Here is a 24,178-nt window from a genome sequence, read left to right as displayed (position 1 = left end):
TCTCTCTATATATATTCAGTATATATATAATCTTAACTGCAGAATGAGGAATTTCATTTCCTATGAATTCTCCGTTATTTTGCAATAACGCGAATTGGCTGCTTTTACTTTCACTTGCTGAGTGTTCCCACTCCATTGACTCTCACTCCCTCATTTCCAAAGAATCCAGGCGGGTTATTTACAGTAGATGAGTCTCCCACTTTGGCCCCTGTTGCAGCCCTACCCCATTTGAATATGTGATATTTTGGATGGCTGCGGGCCGGAGGAGTGGTGGCGTGCACGTCGTCTGATAAGTCAGGTTACTTTCATAATTAGCTGAGGAGTTGTCCTGGCTCCGAATTGCCGCGCCACTGCGCATGCGCGGGCAAACCTCGGTTCCATGTCGGTGGACCGTTTTCCTCCAGTCTGGACTCTGGACGCTGCGGGAAGCCCCCTAACTAAACGCTGACTTCAACGGGAAAAGGTCGCGCTACCAACCCCCCCTTTGGGCTCTCAGCGGCGACATTTCCAGGGAGTTCTTCCCAGAGACTTGTGGGCCGCGTTGAGCAGAACCGAGGAAACTTGGGTCGTTACACTGACGGCTGAGTAACTCCGTTACTCTCGACTGACTTCGCCGAGACCACCTGGAATAAGGAGCTGGTAACGTAAATTTAAAACCTGGGACCATTTAATTCTGAACCTTTTTATCCTTCTTGAAACGCACCATGGAACTCAGAGGACACCACTAAACGGCAGCATCGTTCGGAAAAATAACTGGAACGTAGTTATTTAAAACAAACTGGAATGACCCCGGCGTCTGGATGGTACATCCCGTGAATGTCGGAAACACCAACGTTCCGGAGTTGCTGTCGGATAAACCGACGTTAAACTTCGCCAAACCTCCCGATTTCCTTTCAGTTATGGGGATGGTCATTCCTGTGGCGAGGAGAAGTAAAACGGGATAAAAGGAGTAAATAAAAACGGAAAGGTGGGGTAAAGGGGCAGGTAAAGTGGCTGCTCCGTTGCGATGGGCAACCAGGGGATGGAGGATCTTATCCCGCTGGTCAACCGTCTGCAGGACGCCCTGAGCAGCGTGGGGCATCTCTGCAACCTTCACCTGCCCCAGATCGCTGTGGTGGGCGGCCAGAGTGCAGGAAAGAGCTCCGTCCTTGAGAACTTTGTGGGAAGGTAAGGACCCTGAAACTGTTTACTACCCAAACGAGGCGCCTGGGTTCAAGCGTCGCCGTGGTTGTGCACAGTGGCGGAGACAGGCTTTTCTCCTTGGGGTGGCCGGAGGGTGGCCGAGGCTTTTTCGGGGGGGGGGGGGGCACAAGCTTTGCCAATGAATTTGTTCTTCCAGCAATGGATATCTGCAACTGTTGGAATGTGTTTAAGTACATGTTAGGCACAGAAGAGTGGCTGTAATTTGCAGTTTATTAACATGGTGCAGAACCTGAAACTTAACTCGGCCAACAGTTTCCAACAAACAGTTTTTAGCTGAATGAAACCGCACACACATACACTTACTCAGGTTGTGCAGGCTTCCATCTAGGTGTTATAACCTGGTCGTATGATGAATGGAATGAAGGAATTTGTTGCTGTAAATCTCTGAGTTGTCAACGATCCCCTTTTTATAATACAAGTTGCTATGTGCTGTTAACCCTGTGGTCCAGGAGGTGAATCAACACACATGCGTCCGTGCTCTAACCCCAACGTACAGGCTTCAGGCATCTAATAATAATCAATGCCAGCATGTCCAGGTGGAGCTCCTCCCAACACTTGTGAAATATTGCCCTGGTGTGAGGAGGTGAGTGCACGCTGTAGGTGCCCCTGGCAGCTGGAGCGGAGCCAGATCAGATTAGAACATCATATTTCAGCTATGTATGTGGTGGAAAAAGAGATGGACATAAAGGAATTTGCATGTTTCCAGTTAACCCACAGCTGTTCTGGGGTTGCACAAATTTGCCGTATCACCATTTTGTGCTACATGTAAATCCAGCAGCGTTGCACTGATTTGGGATGGTTTCTTTCTTTTATTTACACACGCAGGTTTTATTTTTTGTGAGCTTCATCACAAGACTAGAGACAGACAGAGACTTGGCTTTCTTCGGATGCTCGGAGGATTCCTCTCTTTTAAAACATTCAGACACTATTAATGACCAGGAGCTGCTTTCCAGTACTGTTAAATACACACTCCCGCGTGTTTTAGACCGTTGATTTCAGTGAGAGCCAGGGAGAAGTTGAGACCGGATGGTGCGAAATGTCAGCAGAAATGTCAAAATACCCTTGCAACCACATTGTTGCCACTACAGAATGGTAAGAACTGCAGAAAGCAACTCTTTCAGTCAGCTCAAATGAGAGGTCGCTTTCTACAGTTGTTCAGTAAGTTTAATGTAAGTTTAATATACTTCAGGGCCTTTTGAGCATCCAATACATGTGATTTTAAGCGCTTGCGTGTATCTTTTTTTGTGGTAAAGCTTAATCATTTCCATCCTGTCAGAGAAGAATGCCGGTGTGTAAGTGCCTTATCACAACACAGTGGAGCTTTGAAAGTATTGACCACAATGGTGTGGGGGTGGGGGCGTGGGGGGGGGGCAGATAAGAGTATAAATAGAAGCTACAGATGTTGATGGTTGCTTTCCTGTGCGTGTATTGATATTTTCATCAGACCCCTAAGTTCTTTCAGTGCTAATGTGCTATGGCAGCCTTTTTACTGCGGACCTTGTCACGGTTTTGATGCCACAGGACACAGGAAAACACACTTCCTGATTACAGTTTCAATAGAAGACACAAGGATTTGCATGAATCTGTGTTGTGTTTCTTTGTTTCTGATACGCCCTTGTGTTTCCACTCTTCCCTGGCAAAATATACCAGTATTTCAGATAACCCTGCTGGTTTTTTGATACTAAAATGAGCCACTAGTAATGCTCACAGGTTTTTATTGGACTATTTCCAGACAATTCTCTCAATACTTGGCATAAGTGTCTGTGAAAGTATGTGTTTACATGACTGGTCAGCATGATTGTCTACATGAGCAACGTGAGCATGTTCCATGTGTGCGTGTAAATCTCTCTGGGCTTTATTTCTTCCCCGACAGAGACTTCCTTCCAAGGGGTTCCGGAATCGTCACTCGTAGACCCCTTATCCTTCAGCTACTAAACGCTAACACGGGTAGGTCAGACACACCCATATAGACTCGCACGACCCTGTTTATCTTCTCTAGCCTGCACCGGCTGCAGCCACCAGGTGGCAGTGTGATCTTTTATATAGTGTAGGAAACAGTAGAAGCAGATCTGTCTATCTGTCTGTCTGTCCTTCCGTCTGCCTGCCTGCCTGCCTATCTATCTGTCTGCCTGCCTGCCTGCCTGCTGCCTGCCTGTCTGTCTGCCTGCCTGCCTGCCTGCCTGTCTGTCTGTCTGTCTGTCTGTCTGTCTGTCTGTCATCTATCTATCTATCTATCTATCTATCTATCTATCTATCTATCTATCTATCTATCTATCTATCTATCTATCTATCTATCTATCATTACTAATAGTTCAGATGTTATGACTGACTGATATTCTAACAGTGCTTCCATTTCTTGTCATTTTTTAGAGTATGGGGAGTTTCTGCACTGTAAAGAAAAGAAATTCACAGATTTTGAGGAGATCCGTAATGAGATTGAGACAGAGACATGCAGGCTAACAGGGTCCAACAAAGGCATCTCTCCGGTTCCTATCAGCCTCCGGATTTATTCACCACACGGTAATGTCACCCTCTGCAGGTGTATGGCAGACTGCCCAGGTGTTTGATTCTACACTTTGTGTGTGTGCTTGTGTGTGTATCTTCTCAGTGCTGAACCTGACCCTCGTAGATCTGCCTGGCATCACCAAGGTGCCTGTCGGTGACCAGCCAGCAGATATCGAGTACCAGATCAGGGACATGATCATGCAGTTCATCTGCAAGGAAAACTGCCTCATCCTGGCAGTGACACCAGCAAACACTGACCTCGCCAACTCTGATGCACTGAAACTGGCCAAAGATGTTGATCCCCAGGGTAATCCACCTGTGCCATCCACCATATGCATATATTAATTGACTTTACCGCAATTAATATACTGTAAATATTTCTGCAATGTTAAGTTATAAGTTATATTGCACCAGTATGTAATTAATAATGTTCTTCCAGGTTTGCGCACAATTGGCGTAATCACTAAACTGGACCTGATGGATGCAGGAACAGATGCACGACAAATCCTGGAGAACAGGCTGCTCCCTCTCCGCAGAGGTATGTGGGTGTTTTGTTTTTTGAATCTCCAGATTCTCACATGATATTCACATCCAGACAAGACCGTTTAAATCATTTAACAGCAGAATCTGAACGTGATTAAAGGGAATTTCCAAATAGTTATGTGTACGTCATCGCAAGACGTGGAAAAAAGTGTTCCCCTTCTCACTGGTTCATGTCTTAAGAGGTCCTGTAATGATTGTCCTAACTACATTGTTCACTTCCTCAGCGGCCTTGTTTTTTCTTCAGTCTGGTTTTGTTCACACACATGAATGAGTAAGAGGGATGGAAAGAGAAGAAGGCAAGACGGAGTTCTTCTGTCACAGTATGCAGACTTTGTAAGCAGTACCAGGTGCTGGATCCTCCATGCCTCTTCTGCAGTGTTAATGCATTCGCTATGGAAGCCCACTGAAAGCACGGCCCCAGCACCAGTGTGGAGCTCAAGCATTAGATATGGAGCCTGCTGCTATTACAACTATTAACTGTATTCAATACTGGATTTGGCTCGCTTTATACTACCTTATTATGTTACAAAAACAGATCCATTTCCTATTTGTATGATATGCTATTAAGCGTGGGAACAGTTTTCGGGAGTCACGTATATAAAAAAAAAAGAAGCTGTTTTTCATCAGATTCCTGGATTTATCCCAACCTTTGTTGCATCGTATGGTCTTTACAGTGAACACACGGTCTTTGTTTGCCTAATTATCTTTTCCTTTCCAGGTTACATTGGGGTGGTGAATCGCAGCCAAAAGGACATTGACGGGAAAAAGGATATTAAAGCAGCACTACATGAAGAGCAAAAATTCTTCCTGGCCCATCCGGCTTACAGACACATGGCTGAAAGAATGGGCACGCCGTATTTACAAAAAATGCTTAATCAGGTCAGACACACAGACACGTACAGCACGGTTATTTCACACTATAAACAGTCTGATATACAACATGACTTTAACGAAAATATTTGTTTGCAGCAACTGACAAACCACATCCGAGACACTTTGCCAGCCTTCCGCAGTCACCTGCACAGTCAGCTCCTGGCCTTGAATAAAGAAGCTGAAGAGTACAGGCAGCACAGTCCTGATGATGCTACACACAGGACAAAAACACTGCTACAGTGAGTCAGTCAGACACCACGTCTGGTGTCTTTAAACTCCTTATATGTCTTTCCCCTTCTTCTCTGGGTTTCTGGCATCCAGCTCGGTTCAGCACTTGGCTGTTGATTTCGAGAAGTTGATCGAAGGCTCGGGAGACAAAGTAGACACGGTTTCTCTGTCGGGAGGGGCGAGAATCAACCGAATTTTCCACGAGCGCTTCCCCTACGAGCTGATCAAGGTGTGTGACGGCACCTCTACATTTGAACTATCGCATGTGCTGCTTCACACCTTGTTCTTTGTAAAATAAAATGCTATATTCGTCATTTAGATGGAGCCTGATGAGAAGAAGTTGAGACAGGAAATTAATTATGCCATCAGAAACATCAATGGAATCAGGTGAAGGTCACTGTTTCTTGAAATCTTTTCACGCTATTTTAGTTTATTTTGGAGGGGGCTTAGTTTTTATTCCTGTCCACCATCTCTCTTCTTTCAAGGACGAGCCTGTTTACTCCCGACATGGCCTTTGAAACCATCGTGAAGAAGCAGATAATAAAATTAAAGGCGCCGTGCATCAAACTTATCGACATGGTCACGGAAGAACTGATCACCACATTGTACCAGTGCATCAGCAAGGTACACATTTGTGGCAGCAAAGTTTACATTATTCATTTGCACGTCCATTTTCACGCTTGATTTTAAACCCACTCTCCTCTGCTTTGTCTCTTTCCTCTGTAGCTCAGCTCCTTCCCCAAACTGCAAGATGAGACAGAGAAACTTGTAACCACTGAAATACAACATCAAGAGAGCAAATGCAGAGAGCAGGTCAGTCGCACGCAGACGAATTACCACACACACAGAATGAAGCAAGTTAAATGGATTAAGTTATAGGCCTGTTTCCTGTAGTTAATGTAGTTTGGTCTCCAGGTCCTCCTGCTTATTGACATACAACTTGCCTACATAAATACCAAACATGTGGACTTCATTGGCTTTGCAAAGTGAGTAAACGTGTAAACGATATGTGTGGCGGTGTCACAGACTAACCAACGGGGGTTTGTCCTCTCTCAGTGCTCAGCACGCATACAACCAAGACAATAAGAAGAATGCGAGAATGGCAGGGAACCAGGTGAGGTTCTGAAAACTGTTGTGCGTTCATCTGCTGCAGCTCTACTGTTGGGGAAGTGGTTTTTAGTCGTTCATGTTGGTGCCTTCATTCTGTGACTGCTAATTCAGTGGAGCGAGCGCGTTGGAGATATGCTAACATGCTGCATTTACATTTTTGAGGTTAACTTGCTGTCGCTCCTCCAGCAGCCTGAACCAAGAGTTGCACCGGCAGCCAAAGGGGTATTTTTAGGAATTTAGTACGAGTGAAATAAACCTGATCTATCTAAAATCCTACAGGCTGCTTTGGTGTATGTCCTTTTGCGTTATTGCATCCTCGGCATATATAATATCCGTATGCCTGCAGCGAGTTCAGAAATCCGTTTCTAGCCCAAGACTCTTTTGTTTGACGTGATTTCCAGCTTTCAACAGCAACTCAGGTCGTTACCAATATTCACATAGAAATGTACAGACATTGAAATAGCAAAATCAGATATTGTCTGTCTAAATGTGTGGCAGTTGTTCTTAAATGTGCTTGGAGGAACTAGAATAGGAGCCCTGAGTAAAATCAGGTACGGCTGCCTGGAGATGTAGAGAGGCTACCGGTACTTATAGTTCCAGCACCTGCAGCCACTGAGGCAAGGAAGAGAAAAAAGAATCCGTTTTAGGCTTGCTTATAATCATTTTAGTCCAAAATGATTTAAATTTCCAACAATAATACTAATGATTTGATTCAACTGTCTTTTTCCCTAGGGTGTGGGCCCTCTGTCAGATCTAATAGTAGGAGATCAATTTCGTTATTGTTCGCCGTTGCTGTTCTCTTTTTCCATTTTTGCTCACGTGTTTCATATTTCTATTCACACTTCTCTCATTTGTTGATATATCTGATCTTCTCTTCCATCACTTGTACTTGGTGAAATATTTTAACGGTGACACGCGGCTCTTTTTAATACCTCAGGAATGTTTAGGCTGCAGATGCCTTTTCTCAAAGTTCTACCACTTTCTGACTGCTGCTGCTTTTTTTCCAGCATGTGATCTTCTGGCCACTCTTTTGAAAATGTTGAATCTTAATTGTCAAGTTTTCCCAAGACTTTTAAGCCGTTGTGACGATCATGTCCCTCCTGTTGTCTCTGAGCTCCTCACCCTTGGCTGCTCTGCAGGTTGTAAGGAAGGGCTGGTTGACCATCAGCAACATCAGCATTATGAAGGGTGGAGCCAAGGAGTACTGGTTCGTCCTCACGGCTGAGAGCCTTTCCTGGTTCAAGGATGATGAGGTGAGGCCTCCGCATTCGAGGCGATTTAATGTTGCACGTTGAAAGAAATAACACGGAAATGAATTGAGACTATCCGTCGTTTATTTAATCAGACCTTTTATTGAATTGATAAAGCAGAAGGGGGAGGCTTTACCAGTTGTGATCATCCTGGGAACATTTGCAGAGCAGCGGGGGAGCGTGTAGTTCTCTTCTGATGTCAGTGGGGCTGCCATCTGTCTGCCTGTCTGTGCCTGCTGTACAGGAGCAGAAGGTCTGCACAGCAAGTGTAGACAGGCAGACACACCACAACAGTCTCATCCTGCCACAGCTGATGTCACGGGAAGAGGAAAGAGTAGAGTGCAGGAAGTGATATCAGAGGAGAAAACGCGGCATCCCGGCACAAAACCTCCGCACCGTCACATCCAAGTGGGACCGGCGTAGCCGGTTCTGTCCTGGCGGTAACAGACCTACTTCTTTTCCAGAAGGTTGCTCTTCTAAACAATGCTGGAATTGCTCAGTGGTCAATTTTTGGGCTGAAACTGCACAAGCGGGGTGGACATGCGACACCACTGAGTGCTTTTTTAACCCTGATTGTCTGACCCCCCTGCTCTCGCCCCATTCGTCTCGCTCTCGGTTCAGTGTTCCCCTCACTCCGCCTTTTCTTCCTCTTCTGGGAGTTCAGACATTTGGAGCAGCTCACTTTGACACAGCTGGAGCTGCCCCAAGCCAAACTTAAGACACACACACACATACACACACAGTTTCGCCCATGTGTGCACAAACACACACAAATACACGGTGGGACCGACTTGTATATACAGTATACAGTGCACATGTGGAGTCTGGTGTAAACAACCTGGCACTGCGAATCGTGGAGAAAAATATACACTCTCTCAGACAGACACACGGCCACTTTTCATCTAAACACTGGACGGTTCGAACACAGTGTTCCTAAAAACAGCCCCAGGCATGCATATTATACACACATGGAGATGTAGGTTTACAAATCAACCCTCACACACACTCAGGGAGTGAGAACATCTGCTAAAATGAATATTAACAGGAGGCAGTCAAATACATGTCAAGCATATCAGAACGTCATCATTACAATGTAAACCTTTGATATGTGGATGAGTCATTCATTGATTTTTTTCACATCTTTTCTGCTTTGGAAGATTGAATCCAGTTGTTACCAGTTGTTTTTAAATGCTTGAGAGCAATGTCAGCCATGCATACTAGCGAAGAGATTAGATTTGATGGTTCCTCATCACACTCGCTTCCTCTCTGCTCTGTCCCGCTTCCTCTTCAGATCTCTTTCTCCTACAACTGTATCTTTTTATTTTCTGTCTCTACCTAAGTTGCCTTCTCCTCCTTCTGTCTCCCCCTCTTTTTCGCTCACCCCCTTTCTGTGGTTGGCAGTCTCCCTGGGACTATGCACATTCCAAGCTGGAAAATCTGAAGCTTTGTCCAAACACCAGCCTCCAAGATCTGCCCAGAGAAATCCCTCATGGCTGTCTCCACGCTGCAGACCTCCCTGTTTGCCTTTCCTTCACTTCTCTTCGGCAGCTTCTCTCACATATGAGCTTGTTGAATGCCCCCTCTACTTTTTGTTTAACTTCTATTTTATTTTGCATCATTAAGTCCATCTCCAAATGGGATCGTGCACTGACCTCATATGGAAAGTACATCATAATAGTTCAGAGTTTAGTCTCTGCAGCACACTGAGCAGGCATACATTCCTTCACCCCTCGACTGCCAGGGCGGTTTGAAGAAAAACAGATGGCTCATGCATATACGCTTAATCTACACACTCCCCTCTGTGTGTGTGTGTGTGTGTGTGTGTGTGTGTGTGTTTGAGAGGCCTGTTCCAAATCTCAAATCCATTAGTCTGTTGGGAGAGCAGCTCCAATGTATGATATTTCACAACCACCCTGACATCACTGGGAATATAACACAGCAGATACACACATGCACAAACACACACATGCACGCACGCAAGCACACACAATACACAGTGCCATGATGTCTGTCAACGCAACAATTATCTTAGTGCCACAAATGTGCATTGCTGGAACCCACGTCTATAACAAATGCATAGTGACAAATATTCTCACACGTTCACACGTTCACTCACGGAGAATGTTATTTCAGAGAGTTTCGGGCTACGTAGTTAATGTACCAGGCTCGCTCTACTACCACCTACTAAGAGTGGAACACTACTGGTACTGTATGCATATATCAAGGTCTTTGCAATCATTTAAGCAGAAACATCAGAGAACATCAGACTCTAGCGCACATGCATGTTTTCAAGCTTTCCTCAGTCCTACTGCTGATGCACTTCCATGCACTGTCTAACCAATGTGCAGACTACTGTACACCAGTAAAATCCTGAACAGGTAGTCTGAACACTGGGATGACGGAGCAGGAGCTTCTCGTGGTTGTCCGGTCAGCCTCGCCACTGCGACCGTGTGCTAGCAGTCTCGCCTGCCACGGAGCGGAGTCAGCAAAAGTTTCCCTCAGTAATTCTTTCCTTTCTTATCCAGCCCTGGTGGTGGGTTGAAAGGTACCTAAACTGGACATCTACTCCAATGGGTGTCCATCCTCAGGAGGCGTATGGTGTGTCTTCAATCCCCAGGGCTGTGTCCTGGTGTAGTATCCAGTCTTGACGTGGCACACTCACTCATTCACTTTGGGATCTGCCCGTTCACTTTGGGAAGGCGTAAGGAAAGTCAGGGAGTGAAAGAAGGAGAGAGAGTTAGGGAGGAACTTAGCAACCATATATGGGTTGATGGGACCCATGGGGAATCAACTGCAGTTTCTCCTCACTTCTCCTGCATGCTCACTCCTGGTCTCTATGTTCCTCAGCCCTTCCTCTTCGACTCCAGCGAAATCCACCTCCCTAATTCTCTCCGTCCAGGGCGATTCCGCTTCTCTACTTTCTGTTTCTACCCCATCAGAGCACACTATACCCTCTCCAGTCTCCTCCCCCTCCGTCTAAATCGATCCCAGATGTTGCAGCATGAGCGCCAATTGCGTTCTGTCATTTTTTTTTTCAGCCGATGTTACAGGAAGTGGGCCCCTTTGGAAAAAGGAAAGAGGAACGAAAGGAGGAAAGTCATAGGGTTCAAGGGAGCACTGAGAGGGAAGAACAAAAATTACCACCATCACACTTAGGACACCTCATAACACATGTACACAAAAGTCTCGAGCACAGACCCTTGCTCACACACGTGTGCGTCCCTCTCTTTAGCGTCATGCTTAAGTTCTCTTTTGACGTTTTCCCGATCTTCTGGAAGATGGAGCCAGCCAGAGATGCGAGATGAGGGGGGGAAGGGCGTCTTTTTAGAAGAAATGTTGTGTTAGAGTTTGAGTTTGAGTAATGATTTTCACATGTGAGCACGCCCCCCCCCTTTTTTTTCTTCATACTTCTCTCGTTCCCTCCCTTGCTGCCTCGGTTCTCCGTACCCGTCCTCTGTACTGACTGGGTCTTCTCAGTCTGCTCATCCCACTCCTCCAACTGTCGCCTGTCATTCATGAGTCCCTTTGCTGGTGAAGAGAGAGCATAGTCTCGTTGCATCACTCTCGCCACTTATTGGGTCATTAATACCAGTTTTTCCAACAGGCGGAGACACCATCTGACATGCTCTGAATCTCAAGTTGTTTTCTAACATTTCCCTCATAATTATCTGGACTCTCTGTTTCTAGGTTTTACCTTAAATGTCAGTCAGAAGACAGCTTCATCCCCCATTTATCCCCAGATTAATCCCCCATATGTCTTGCGTCGCTTTCTGGATATCAACACCCGTGCTGCCTCTGTGATGTCATGCATTAATCTGCATTCCTCTGTCAGGGCTTATCTCCACGTATTCTGTCTTTTCCAGGAGAAGGAGAAGAAGTACATGATGCCTCTGGACAACTTAAAGTTCAGAGATGGGGAACGGGGCTTCATGTCCAGCAAGTTTGTCTTTGCGCTCTTCAACACCGAGTTAAGGTTTGTGTCCGTGCATGAAGCAAATAACGGCAGAGCCGCTGGTGGCATTCCACTCTTCCTTTGACCCTGTTCTTGCCACCGGAACAGAAAAAAAAGCTAGTGCAGGCTCCAGTGGGCTTGGTTTCCTCTTTTACACCTCCAGGAATATGCTGGTTGGTGAAGGATAGAACAAATTTAGATGGAATAATTCATGTGTGTTAAACAAGATAAAAAAAAGGTCAAAGTGAGCAAGAAAGAGAGAGAGAGTTGGACTTTACCCTGATTTTACCAGAACATCTGAGCTTTGTTTGTAATTCTGTGCTATGATGCATTCTGGATATGCAAACTGGATTTGTGTGTGTGTGTTGACCACAACATACCAACGACAGGCTCATTAAACAGCTAATCAAAGCCAGAGAGATTGGATCAGAGATGAGGCTGCTCTTGTTTGGAAAGAATTGCTCGACTCACCACAAAAAGGAGGGAGTACGAAGAGCTGAGAAGAGAAAGAAAGCGGGAGACAGAGTTTTTGGAACCACTGGCCAGGAATGTGTCAAAGTCTGTCCTATGGCGCCCCCCTCCCCCGTTCTTACACCCTCACTCTCCATTTCTCTTGCTGTATTACGTGTGTGTGTGTGAGGCATTGCAGCGTTTTTTTCCCCCTGTCTGACAATAATCAAAACCTCAGGAAACTCTTGAAATCTCCAGCAGAAATTCCCCAGTACGAGCGAAAAACCCCACACAGGCCTCAGGTTGAGGACAGGACGTTGAAGTCAGAGATACGTTAATGTGAGCGGTGACTAAATATCAACAGCAGTTAAATAGTCTCGTCCTCTCTGGTGGGGAGACGTGCGAGCGTCCTGAGCCCAGCCCGACAGCGCTGTAGCGTTGTCATCACTGGCTTCCCTCTGCGCCTCAAAGCCACCACACCCTGACTTCTTAGCTTCACCGAGTCCGTGCATTAGATCTAGAATCTGAGAGACTTCGTGTGGCCGGATGGTCGTGGTTCAGGCTGCAGCGGCTCCTCTCATTCATGCAGTTCGCATGTTTGAGGATAAATCCTGGATTTTGTGAATGTGGAGAGGGAACAAAAGGAGAAGAACCAAATGGGTGATTAAAGGGGGAAAAAGCTCTTACAGATGGGCTAAAGACCGCCTGCTTTGTTTCCCCGTCCTAATGTTACTGCGCGGAGATGGTGTGATGTTTGGGAGATCGAGGGGAGGGAAAAGAGAGGCCGAGGAATAAATAACACAGAGAAAAGAGATGATACAGATAAGTAGGTACATTAGAGCAAAGACAAGTTAAACTCAGAGGAAAGAGTGTTTTTTCATTAAGGGTTGTGCTCTGACTCACTCCAGCAGGATTAAACTCTTCTTGATGCATAAAGGAGTGACTTGTTAAACAGATAATAGACCCTCCATCATTTTTACTGAATCGTCTTTCCGTATTTACTCCACAAGGTTCTTTTCCGCTGAGAACTTTGTCGAGCGACGTCGCCTCAGATTCCCCGTTTCAATTCGTTTTTTCCAAAGAACCATTATTGGATCATTGCGTTTAATTCGCCTCAATCAAAACCGTTTTTTTCAGGCTCGCGTGTGGGAAGTCGTAGAATTAGACCAGAAGAAATTCCAGCCGCCTCAGGGCAGCTTTGGTGCATTTTAAATGCGCTGAATATTAAGAATAAACCACAATGCAATTGACAGTTTTCGCTGTGAGTGAGCAGGGTGAAGAGGAGGAGACAGTATTTTGCTATAACGGCTACAAACATCATTGCTCAGCTGGAATTATCCCACGCATCATGACTAAAGCGCTGCCTTCAACACTTACGCTGAGACATCAGTAATAACATGTAATTACTGAAAGGCCAGAGTTCCTATTTTGGATAGTGTTTGTCATATTTTACCACGCCGTACTGCAAACCTGGATGATTTCACCGTGTCCACAAAGTTCGGTGGATTATTTAATGGCCCGGGTTTTATTTAGCTTTTTGTGGAGCGGGTGTAAATACTTTTGGAGAAGTCTAATGCTGTTGCGCTGCATTTGCAGGAACGTGTACAAGGACTACAGATGCCTGGAGTTGGCCTGTAACTCCCAGGAGGAGCTGGACAGCTGGAAGGCGTCTCTGCTACAGGCTGGAGTCTATCCCGACAAAGTCACTGTTAGTACTTTGACCCTTTTTACAACCAAAGTGACCAAACCTGCACATTTCAGCCATGCAATCACGTCGTTTGCTCGCTGAAACCCCGGCCGTAACCCCTTTCTCCCCTCACGTTGTGTTCCCCCCTTTCTCCCTCCCCCTGCCAAAAAAGAAAAAGTCCCCCACCCCTTCCATCTCACTCTGTCGTTTGGCTCTTCAACACAGCATTCTTAGTCCATGATGTCACACCAATATGTGTGTGTGTTCTCGTCTGTTTCTAATCAGAAGTTCTTCACCCCCTCCCCCTTTCCTTCTTTTTACCCGTTCCTCCTAAACTCCCTCTATTGAGTTCACTCTATACGGCCCTGCACGCAGGCATAGAATGATGGCGAGATATGAAAGTTCACAAAAGGCGTTAGTCAGTCCACCATCACATCCACGATGAATTGAAGGATTAACAAGTCCTTTTATTTTTTACAAGGGCTGTAATATTGTTGTGCATGTGGCACAATCTGAGGACAACCCATTGTGTTGTGTCTCACCCACATGTCGTTATCACCAGGTGGAGGGGCCGGGGGACGAGGACGCCGAGATGTTCTCAGACCCCCAGCTGGAGCGTCAGGTGCAAACCATTCGCAACCTGGTTGACTCCTACATGAGCACCATCTATAAGACCATCAAGGACCTAATGCCAAAGACTGTCATGCACCTCATGATCAACAGCGTAGGTTACGTAGATGAGCGGATATAGCCAGAAAGTCTCACTGGCACGCCGTTTTTGACTCATGGCAGCTGTTTGTAATCCCTCTCTGTAGGTGAAAGAGTTCATTAGCTGTGAGCTCCTGGCTCAGCTCTACGCCTTGGGAGATTGTGCAGCCCTGATGGATGAGTCACCAGAGCAGCAGCAGCACCGGCAGGAAGTGCTGCGCAAACACGCCGCCCTGACAGAGGCCCTCGGTGTCATCGGAAAGATCTCCACGTCCACCAGCACCACACCTGTGCCCCCACCTGTGGACTCCTCCTGGATACGTCCAGCCAGGTATCGACACTCCCAGACCGGCGGGAAGACGGTGGCCAGGGGCCCCGCCCCTGCCGTTCCTCAGGCGCTCCCTCACAACCAAGCCCCCGCCTCCCAGAGCACCGGCGGTCTGAAGCAGCTCGCTATCAAGCACAAAATGGCTCCCAGCAGCGTGCCAAGGTGAGGTCCAGCCCGGTGTCCCGTTAGTTGGATTCTGGTGTCAGTCAAACGTGCACTGGCATGTGTGCAGGCGCTGGCACTACTCAGGGTCAGAGGGAGCTGATATTCGAGCTGGGGGGGGGTTCTGCAGAATGTGTTTCACATCTTCTGTTTCCCATCAACCTCAGCAGACAGGACCTCTGTCTGGGCAGCCTTTTACTGGAGCCAGACAACAAACTCAGCACACAGCCAAGTTTTCATCCCTCTGTCCTCCATCCTCCCTTTCTGTCTTTCTCCCAGCATGCATTTTTATTGCCTCCCCCCATTCCCCTCATGCAATAACTTATTTTTCACTTTTATTCCCTCCCTTTTTTCTTGTTCACTTCTTCACTTTCACTGGTTCCTCCCCTGCTTTTGGCCGGTCTCTCCCTGTTCTCTCTGCCTCATTTCCTCTGAGCTCTCCAATGGTTCTTTAGGTTCTTTCCCATATACAACCTCCTTCTTTCTTTTCCCGCCTCTGTCCATCCAAACCTCATGGCTCTTTCACCTACAGCAGTGGGTGATGTGGTCGAAAATTCCTAGATTTTTCAATGGAACCAGGTTTTGGTGTTTCAATCCCCACAGAAGCAGCCATCTCCTTCAGTAAAAGGAAGCCCGTTATTCAAGAATAGCTCGCGTGAAGGATGTTGACATGAAATGTGCACCGTTATTAACTATTAAGTCCTTCCTTTGACTTCTTCTCTTCAGGAGGCCTCCTCCAGCCGTGCCAATTGTGAAATAAGAGCCGTTTGGTTCTGAACGCCGTTACCCTCGTCCCATCCGGATCCTTGCAGCTGCAGCCGAATACCTAGAGACGCCCACTAACCTGCATGATGTGTAATCCAGCTGAAGCACTGCTGTGCTTGACTCTGTCCGCTGGGAGCTGCCATCTGCAAAATCCTGGAGCCTGTTTTCTACATATTTATTGTCTGCTGTAAAGGCTGGAATGTCCTACGCTGTGTCCAAAGTCATCACAAGTGCCTAAAGTTTGTACAGAAAAGCTATGATTTTTTAAATATTCTATGAAGAGAATATACAGAAATATTTTTTACTGTTAGGGAATGAACAGGTACTGCGGAGTATCATCAGCTGAAATAGGTCAATGATAGTTTTACCTGACTTCCACTACCTGAGTTTATCTCTCCATTCAGACTGTTACGTTGCCATGGCATCGCTCTGCAAGTTCAGAAAGTGTAACCATAAATGTACTTTTTGTATGAACCTCTCATCTTTGCTAAACCGTTTTTTCCCTTTCCAGCTCATTTGGATGGAGTTATTATTTTACACTTTTCATGTTATTGACCAAAATGTTATTTTTTACCTGGCTGCCATTAAAGTCAACATAGTTAAATGCTGCTCTGCTACCACATGTACACTATAATGTTGCGTCTATACAGAATAAAAGAACAGTGGCCAATAATAGTAAAAAGGTGTGCTTTTATTTTGAATCTAGTGATTGTATGTTAATGAACAAGAATACTGCAGACAAGTTCAGGATAACCACAATCATTCAATAAAACCTGAAATAAATACTAAATCGTGTTTTGTTACAAATACTGTAAACTGTTAAATGTTGCATATCATGCAACGCAAGTGGCAAAGTTATCATAGGTTTTTACAGTAACAATGTACTGAATGCATAAAATATCCTTCACAACATAATAAAAGATCCCTCGTGATTGTTAAACTAAAGAAAAGCTTAAAAATCTGGCAGCAATTACTTGATCTTTTCCTGTATAAACTCTTAGGTTAAGTAAAAAACAATAGCAGCTTGAGCGTCTTTGACATTATTAACATTTTTAACATTATAGAATAATCTGTGAGAGAATTAAGACTTCAAATGGGTCCAAATGGATGCTGTACAGCAGCAGCATGAGTAGCAGTATCATGAGTGGAGGATGTGACCCAGCTCCTCGTGAATTTCGGCCTCATCCCAGGGTCCGTGGATGTTGTCTTTGTGCCGCTGCAGCCTGACGAGTAGAAGGGGGCAGAACAGCGTGACGGTCCCTAAGGCCAGCGCTAGCAGCACAGCTCCCCCTGGTGACTGAGACGCCAGACCAACAACCCCTCCGACGCACACCGCCACGCACAGCCCGGTGAACTGGTTGGGCGCGTACTCCCTCAACCTCTGCAACAGACAGGGCCACAGGGCGAACACCAGCAGGGCGCAGCTGAGCATGGCGAAGGTGTGCAGCGCCCCCGGTAACCTCGACGCCAGGCACACCGAGGCAAACAGGGCCGCGTTGAGGGAGAGGCTTCCGGGGGGAGAGGGGTGAGCGTACGGGAACGACACCAGGTGAGCGAGGAGCATCACAGCAGACATGGCGTAAACCGTGTCTGTGCTCACAGACTCGGTCAACGTCTTTAAAACGGGCGAGAATCCAAAAGTGAAGGAAAGAAAAATAGTGGCACTCTGCAGGTCGGCCAAGCGCGTACGAAGTTCACAGCCGGACTTGGTCGGGGGCGTCAAAGTCTGATGCAGTCCATAACCCAACAAGGTAGAGAGCAGGCATGTCAACAGCAGCCTCTCGGGAGACAACAGGCCCTGCCAGGAGGAAAGAAAGACGACCGGATTATACGTCAGTGTACTTTAGAGATCTTTGTGAGGACACATAAATAGTTACCTGCTCCATGTAGAGCCACAGGGTGATGAAAATGGCCACGCTGGAGAGCTGCTGCCCCACAAAACCTGCTTCTTTCACCACAGCCCAATAGCGGTACTGTCGGATTCCCTCATTTCGCCGCAATTCTTCGAGGAATCTGCGGTCCACGTAGTTATCGGGGAATGGTTGATGCTCCCACAGCACCTTCCGCCAGGGCACAACCTGGCCCGGAGCACCGTCTGGTCCCATCTCCCTGACCACACATGTCCAATACAGTATATTATCAAGTTTCACAAGGGTGAAACACAGACAGCTAAAGTAAATATAAATGGTTTCAAGTTATGGTTTTCATTTATTACATATAAATCAGTGATAAAGCTATTCCCACGACTGTCTAGTTTATTCCCTTTTGACAGTTTAGGTAATGCTCTGATGTTGCTGGCCAGCATTAGCGTGTTAAATGCGATATGAATAAAGAATAGGCAAAAAAAGGATGGTCCAACCCTGGATGAGTCGCCAGTTCATCACAGGGCCCTATATGAGCAATTGTGGGATCTTGCTCAAAGGTACCTTGGCATTACTCTGAAGATGTTCTGGCCCCTTCCCCTACACCAGAACACCTTCCATGTTTTGTCTGCACTGGGGCTTGAACCAAGAACCCTCCACATCTCAGTCTAGTTCCTAGTCATGAATGAAACTTGAGTTACAGGGTCATTTGACCCTCTGATAAATACATTTTTGCTTTTGTCCTGTAATGATAAAAGTATTGTACCCTTTTATCCTTTCAAATGTCATATCAAACATAAATCAAAGATCAAGAAAAATCACAATTGCTTGAGGTGCTTCTTACTCTCCACCTGCTTCCTCTACCAGGAATCTCAACAATGTGCAAATGTGGCGAGTTCATCGATATCATTGTATCAGTCTTGCAACCTTGAGTATCTGCCGACTGTCACACAGATTACATCATCTAATTATCTTGGTATTTTTGATGATTCTTTCACCCGGAGCTGATGGCAGATCTTTAATCTGCGTGACAGATTATGTCTGAGTTGGAAAGGATGATCAGAAGGTTCTCGTTGTGTTTTTATCAGACAGTCTTAATTATTACTGACTACATCTGTCTGCACGCTGGATTTTCCATCAATCACCATCACCATCAATTAATCCTTACGAGATAAAATGAACAGGCACACACGTATGTAAAATGAGCGAGAACCTTATTGATGATTTTATGCATGCATTTGTGCATTTTATGAGTTATGTGTATAAATATTGTGTAAGTATAAAATAAGAAATATAAATATACTGTTATTCACATGATAGTATTAAAATAAAATCCTCATTCTAGACAAATATAGTTGCTACATAGATCAGCGTTTTGGATGGTTTCTGTAGAGTAGAAGATACATTTTCTCTAAGAAACCTTTTCAAAAACTAGATGCCATTTATTGTGCGTGACGTCATCCGTAGGCGCAGGGCCGGTTGCGCAACCGGAAGAGACTCTGGACCGATACTGTCGCTTCCAAAAGCGTAAAGACGATTTTATTTGAAGGATTCTTGACTGTGCGGGTTTGTCATTTGCAGGCCTGAGATGAGAGAGCGGCCATGAGCCGAGACTTGATCTGAGGTCAGCACCGGAAGCGGCGTGAAGCGAGAGCTCTGCAGCAAGATCCCTCTCGAAAAATTCCAAGATACTTCTGCACCGTTCAAACTTTAGCCATAGATTTCGATTGCCTGGGAAGCAAACCTGACATTAACGCGTGCTATGTTAATTTGGAATTTGGCGTGGTTGTAAACTTTACAAACCTTTTTAGCCCAGGCTTTGCATGTTTACATTTACCGGACCGAACTGACGGTGCTTCCGGGTTAAACTAGTTTCTTTTTTCCCTCTTTAACGCCATAGTAAATCAGGAAATCCAATAACCAATACTCGTAAGTAGCCATCAACATAATACCCAGCAACATAATATACATAAAGACTTATTCACCTACCTGTAATTTAATTTTGTTCGAGAGCAACGTTAACATCTCAGCACGTCTTTATCCCGGAAGTAAGTCATTTAAATCCCCACAGCGCTCCCTGCTGGCGAAACATCAAAACGACTGTACGATTGGCAAAAACGGCGAAAATTGAACGCATTTATTGGTCAGATTAAAATACCCGTTTCAACCGCACCACTCTGACAGGAAGATACATAGTCAGTAGGTATATCTGCATAATCGTGCGCACTGTTTGAATATACAACCAAGTATCAAGCATCATTTTTCTCAGTCAAGACAGCACAAATCAGAGAGCAAAAATGATTTTATTCTACACGTATTTATAACTACATGTCATTAGTTGAATAAATATCCCATAATATAGTCCCCATTTTCCAACTGCACCATCCAGGGTGATCATCTTTTTTCCCAAAACAGTGCAGTCGTTACAAAAACCTGAATAATCTCCTAAAACGTAGAAATATCCTTTTGAATATTTGTGACTTAAGGTATTGGTGAACTTTGTACCACACAAAAAACATTTTAAAAAATAATGTCAATTGTAACCCATGCACAAGACACTGGTCCAACATTAATACTGTCAAACACTTGGAAGGCATTGATTGGCTGCATGAGCTGATTCTCTAGTCAGAGTAATGAATGACCAGGCTTTGTCTGAGGAAATTAGTCATCTCGACATCCCCACCCGAGAATTATTTTCTACGCTGTCTTAACACAATACCATTCAAAGCCCTCCTGATTAGTGCCTGTCCGTCACAAGTCTGAGGTTGACAAACCTTGAAAAACAATCACAGATCCATGATGTTAACAAGAAGACAATAGGAAAATAAGAGATTCGGTTAGATTAGTTTGTTGCGACTTGCACCATAATACAAATAATGAAGCAGAAGTGACAGCACAGGAGCTGGAGCCCATTCAGTACATATTCATTTGAACATAAAAACCACATAAAGGCGGTAATGACGGTACACGGATGTCAGTACAGAAATAGAGAAGGCTTGACATCATTGCACTATGGGAGTATGTAAAGAGATACCTGTCAATGAGGGGCAGGTGGTTAAGATTTAAGAGTCACAGACTATGGCAGTGGTTAAAAAAATGCTGAGAAGGGCCCATTTCTTGTTCTATTTGGGTGAGGAATCCTGACTTCTCTTCCCTACACCACATGATAAATAAGTCTAGCAATAAATGTTCCCATAAAAAGTCCTGATTATGTTACTTTCTATGCATTACAGCAGTTAGAAAGAACTATACAGCAATGAAGTGAGACGAATAGAATGTCTCAAAGTTACAGTAGATTAGGTAGGTCCAAGTTCCTGTATCAAACCGGTGTGACCTAAAGCTCCAGTGGATTGAAGACTCAAGCAACAACCGTGTCTGCGTCTCCAAGTGTCACAAATCAGGAGCTCTGGTGGAAACTCGATGTCCTTCCAACCACAGTGATGTTATGTGCGGATTTTCCTCTTGTCTTCAAAGAGGGAGCGGACCAGGTAGACCTGGACCGCCGACACCAACATCATCACGCCGAGGTTTACAGTGGACCAGAAGTTGACCCTATCAAAGTTACTCTCCTGGATGTTTCTGTCACGGGCCTCGAACGCCCGCAGCAGCGTCTGGATCTGCATGCTTTTACCCAGCCGACTCTTCACGTTGTTGATGGTGTCCTGAGGTCGGTAAAACATTGCTCAATGTTAAATAAAATAAGGCAATAACTGGTCATGAACAGAGATAAAAAAGCTCTGTTGTAACTTCAGCCTGTTAAAGCACAGCTGTTTGACAGATTTCCTTTCTTGTAAAAGAAGTCTTATTGACGAGTGTCAAAGAGAGGGTGAAGCTGAAACAATGGCTGACGTTATGTCAGTAGGTGAGGGGTCAGTGTATTGTCTCCTGTTGCAACACTCTTGCTTTAATAGTAGCATAATTATAATCCCATTATAATAAGAACTTAAATATCAATAGAGAAAGATCATTAGCCTAAGCTGCAGCAATAATGCTTAACTATTAAAAGAAAATAACTATTCTTCCTGAACTAATGTTAAACTTTTAGTTAAAAAGTTGCCACTATTAACATTATTAACTATTATAACTCTTAATGCCTCCTGTCAGACCAAAGCAGACCTACATGTTAAGATTGATATAATTTTATGGTTGCAGATGCGAAACATTGTGCCCATTGCATGGCACGAACAATTCCTATACATTGGAAAACATACTCCTGTGGTAGAATATTTAGTACTTTTATTGTGTTTTATGGTCTATTTGCACCTAGCATGTCATTCTGATCATGTTGATGGCATAAATGACTCTTAAAGACAAACAAAGAGAACGGTCAAAGTCTAAAACACCCAAAGGAACAAACCAAACACAGACTACCGGTACTTGTGGACTTTGCATCACGACACAAGTGCATCCTCACCATGATGTCTTCTAGCTTTATGTCCACCATGTCTGTTCCATGGATGTACTCTTTCCAGTTGTCTGGGTCTTCAGCCACTTCCATGTTGTCCAAGATCAGCTCGAAGAAGATGAGCTTCTCGGAGACGGCGCTAAACGTGTTGTCGAAGCAGAACATGTAGTCTCCGTCCTCAGTTTCGATGCTGGTGAAGAAATCCCAGGAGGAAAAAAGGAAATTACAAATCTGCGCCGCTAATGTCCATAACAGGTCGCACCAGCAACTTACGTGTGGACTCCATCTGATTTGTGGTAGTCACTGAACAGAACATGTCCAGATGGGGAGTAGATAAAGAAATCTACATCAAGGCCTGAACCATCCAGCACCTGTGAGAAATAAAAGATATTTGAGAAAGTTGAGAAACACTAAAAATAAAGTCACTGGGCTTAGCAGAATTCCTTTGGAGTGTATTTCAAGGATTGCATGCGATGAATGTCAAGTTCTGTCTTTCAAGGACGCCATCATTCTCCACTGAATGAGATAAGACTGAATACCTTTTTTCTATGGTAGACAAAACAAACAAAAAAGCAACCTTGGGACAACTGTCAGGCAGCAGCAGCAGATTACAGCCTCCTGGCATTATTCATCCTCTGTGTCCACATCAGCCAGTCACATTTCAGGCCGCAAGGCAGGTAAAACTGGTTTGTTACGCTGCTGAATTTTGAGGGGTGTGTCTCATAATCTGCTCTTTGTGTTCAATACAATATTTATCACAGCCTCCACGTCAGAGCAGTGTAACTTAACCATACTGTAATTTAACCAAATGAAAACATGAGGAGCGCATTTGGTTTTGTGACAGTATCAAACTACTTTCAAGCTATATGATTCTGAATGTGATGACTGCAACTTGATTGAAAGAAGCTGTTGATGGAGGTTTCTTCTTTGGACAGTTCAGATTCTGTTGTAGCACTTTATCTTGCAGGACGTGTTTCTTTCACTCCTCTTTGCACCTACAAGCATCAAAAGGTCAAGATGATGTCCAAAGAGAGCTCCCACCTATTGATGTGATCCAAAAAGACTGAGAACACAATGGTGGAAACAGGTATAGACCTACAAATGAGGACTTTATACAGAAGAGTGAACACCAACTGGCATTAAATTGAAGCTGTCGGATGTTGTAATGTAGCGTTGATGGTAACCATAGCGAATCTTGTTTCTAATTTGGGACGCACTGTACAAGAATAGCTTCACGAATTAGAGGCAGCAATTGGTACAATTTAATACACGGTTACATGACTCATGGTTTCCAACCTGGTATTCAATCTCCAGAGAGGCATCTTTCTTCATAGTTTGGTAGAAACACTCCTTTCTCCCAGCGGGGAGAGTAAATGTGAAGTCGCTGTCCGTCGCCTGGGAAAAGGCGGCCAACACTACACACCTTTCCGAGATCATAGTGATAAACACCGACTGGACACAAAAAAGTAAACGGAGAAATTCCATGTTAGAACTCGCCCAAAGGGAGACGGATTTTCAGGGTTACTTCTTAACTATCAAAGGGAGCAGAGAAAGAAAATGCCGAACTGCCCTTCCAAACTTTACTTGTGGTAAAAATATTCTCACAAGACGCCGAAGGTTCAGGACCCCGCCTGTGTAGAATAACCACACGTATTATTTATTTTTTGTTTTTAACCTTTAACTTGGATGGAAATTACTTATCACACTAAATATGATTACTGTGAGAGTCTCCACACTTAATCTGACAATGTGCATTTATTAAAAATAAAATAAAAACGAACGCACATTTTAGTGGTCTCTCCGATTGTGTTCTGGGATATGTAGTTATACCAGATTCTTCAGATGAAATGTCACGTGTAAACTCACGCTATTACTTTGAAAACCGGGTACTTTCAATTTTAAATTATGCACAAAAAATAATATTGGTGTGCAGAAATAAAGCCGTTTGCTAGTGAGATAGTGCTGTAAAAGCGATATTGAGACATTTGTGAGGATAATGATACTGAAAAGATTTAAACGATTACTAATTATTTTCATTAATAATTTGCATTCATGACTATGTAAAGTAGAAATTAGTTCTTTTATAGAAAGGTGCCATCCAATATAGTCAAAAGAACACAGTGTTCACTTTCTTCCCATCATTCACC

The 24,178-nt window shown here is 44.8% G+C and overlaps 3 protein-coding genes across 5 annotated transcripts in view; 1 reads left to right on the top strand and 2 right to left on the bottom strand.

Annotated features, from left to right (window-relative positions):
* The window catches only part of tmed5 (transmembrane p24 trafficking protein 5), a 110,208-nt gene extending 86,560 nt beyond the window's left edge, over positions 1–23,648 (bottom strand). The window contains exons 1-4 of one of the 2 annotated variants that reach the window (XR_008951490.1): positions 23,328–23,648; positions 22,305–22,402; positions 22,041–22,221; positions 20,787–21,288 (exon numbers count right to left, since the gene is read on the bottom strand). Coding sequence is in view for 1 of the 2 variants with exons in the window: in XM_057039152.1 (XP_056895132.1) it covers positions 21,070–21,288; positions 22,041–22,221; positions 22,305–22,402; positions 23,328–23,516 (687 nt within the window). In the remaining variant the exon portion in view is untranslated. Of the gene's footprint in view, positions 1–19,910; positions 21,289–22,040; positions 22,222–22,304; positions 22,403–23,327 lie in introns of those variants that run through there. The other variant, XM_057039152.1, reaches the window with a different exon arrangement.
* On the top strand, positions 206–16,446 carry dnm3a (dynamin 3a). Of its 2 annotated transcripts, XM_057039039.1 has the most exons (20): positions 207–1,167; positions 3,077–3,150; positions 3,574–3,723; positions 3,812–4,015; positions 4,148–4,246; positions 4,970–5,130; positions 5,221–5,363; positions 5,446–5,581; positions 5,672–5,739; positions 5,838–5,976; positions 6,079–6,165; positions 6,268–6,338; positions 6,409–6,466; positions 7,195–7,221; positions 7,602–7,715; positions 11,576–11,685; positions 13,711–13,822; positions 14,364–14,525; positions 14,617–14,999; positions 15,726–16,446. In XM_057039039.1, exons 1-20 carry the CDS (start codon positions 1,007–1,009, stop codon positions 15,757–15,759), a joined length of 2,493 nt encoding a protein of 830 aa, XP_056895019.1. In that variant the 5' UTR covers positions 207–1,006; the 3' UTR covers positions 15,760–16,446. The 2 variants fall into 2 exon arrangements, with proteins under 2 accessions (XP_056895020.1, XP_056895019.1); XM_057039040.1 differs by lacking the exon at positions 7,195–7,221 and having other exon boundaries at positions 206–1,167.
* On the bottom strand, positions 16,438–19,728 carry pigc (phosphatidylinositol glycan anchor biosynthesis, class C). Its single transcript, XM_057039134.1, has 3 exons — positions 19,616–19,728; positions 17,642–17,873; positions 16,438–17,562 (listed from the first exon to the last, which is right to left on the bottom strand). The coding sequence occupies exons 2-3, from the start codon at positions 17,867–17,869 to the stop codon at positions 16,903–16,905; spliced, it is 888 nt and encodes a 295-aa protein (XP_056895114.1). The 5' UTR covers positions 17,870–17,873; positions 19,616–19,728; the 3' UTR covers positions 16,438–16,902.
* Positions 23,649–24,178: the final 530 nt, after the last annotated feature.

The sequence above is a fragment of the Takifugu flavidus genome, chromosome 7 (genome assembly GCF_003711565.1).
Source record: "Takifugu flavidus isolate HTHZ2018 chromosome 7, ASM371156v2, whole genome shotgun sequence".
Taxonomy (NCBI): domain Eukaryota; kingdom Metazoa; phylum Chordata; class Actinopteri; order Tetraodontiformes; family Tetraodontidae; genus Takifugu; species Takifugu flavidus.
This window is presented reverse-complemented; position numbering and strand designations above follow the sequence as displayed.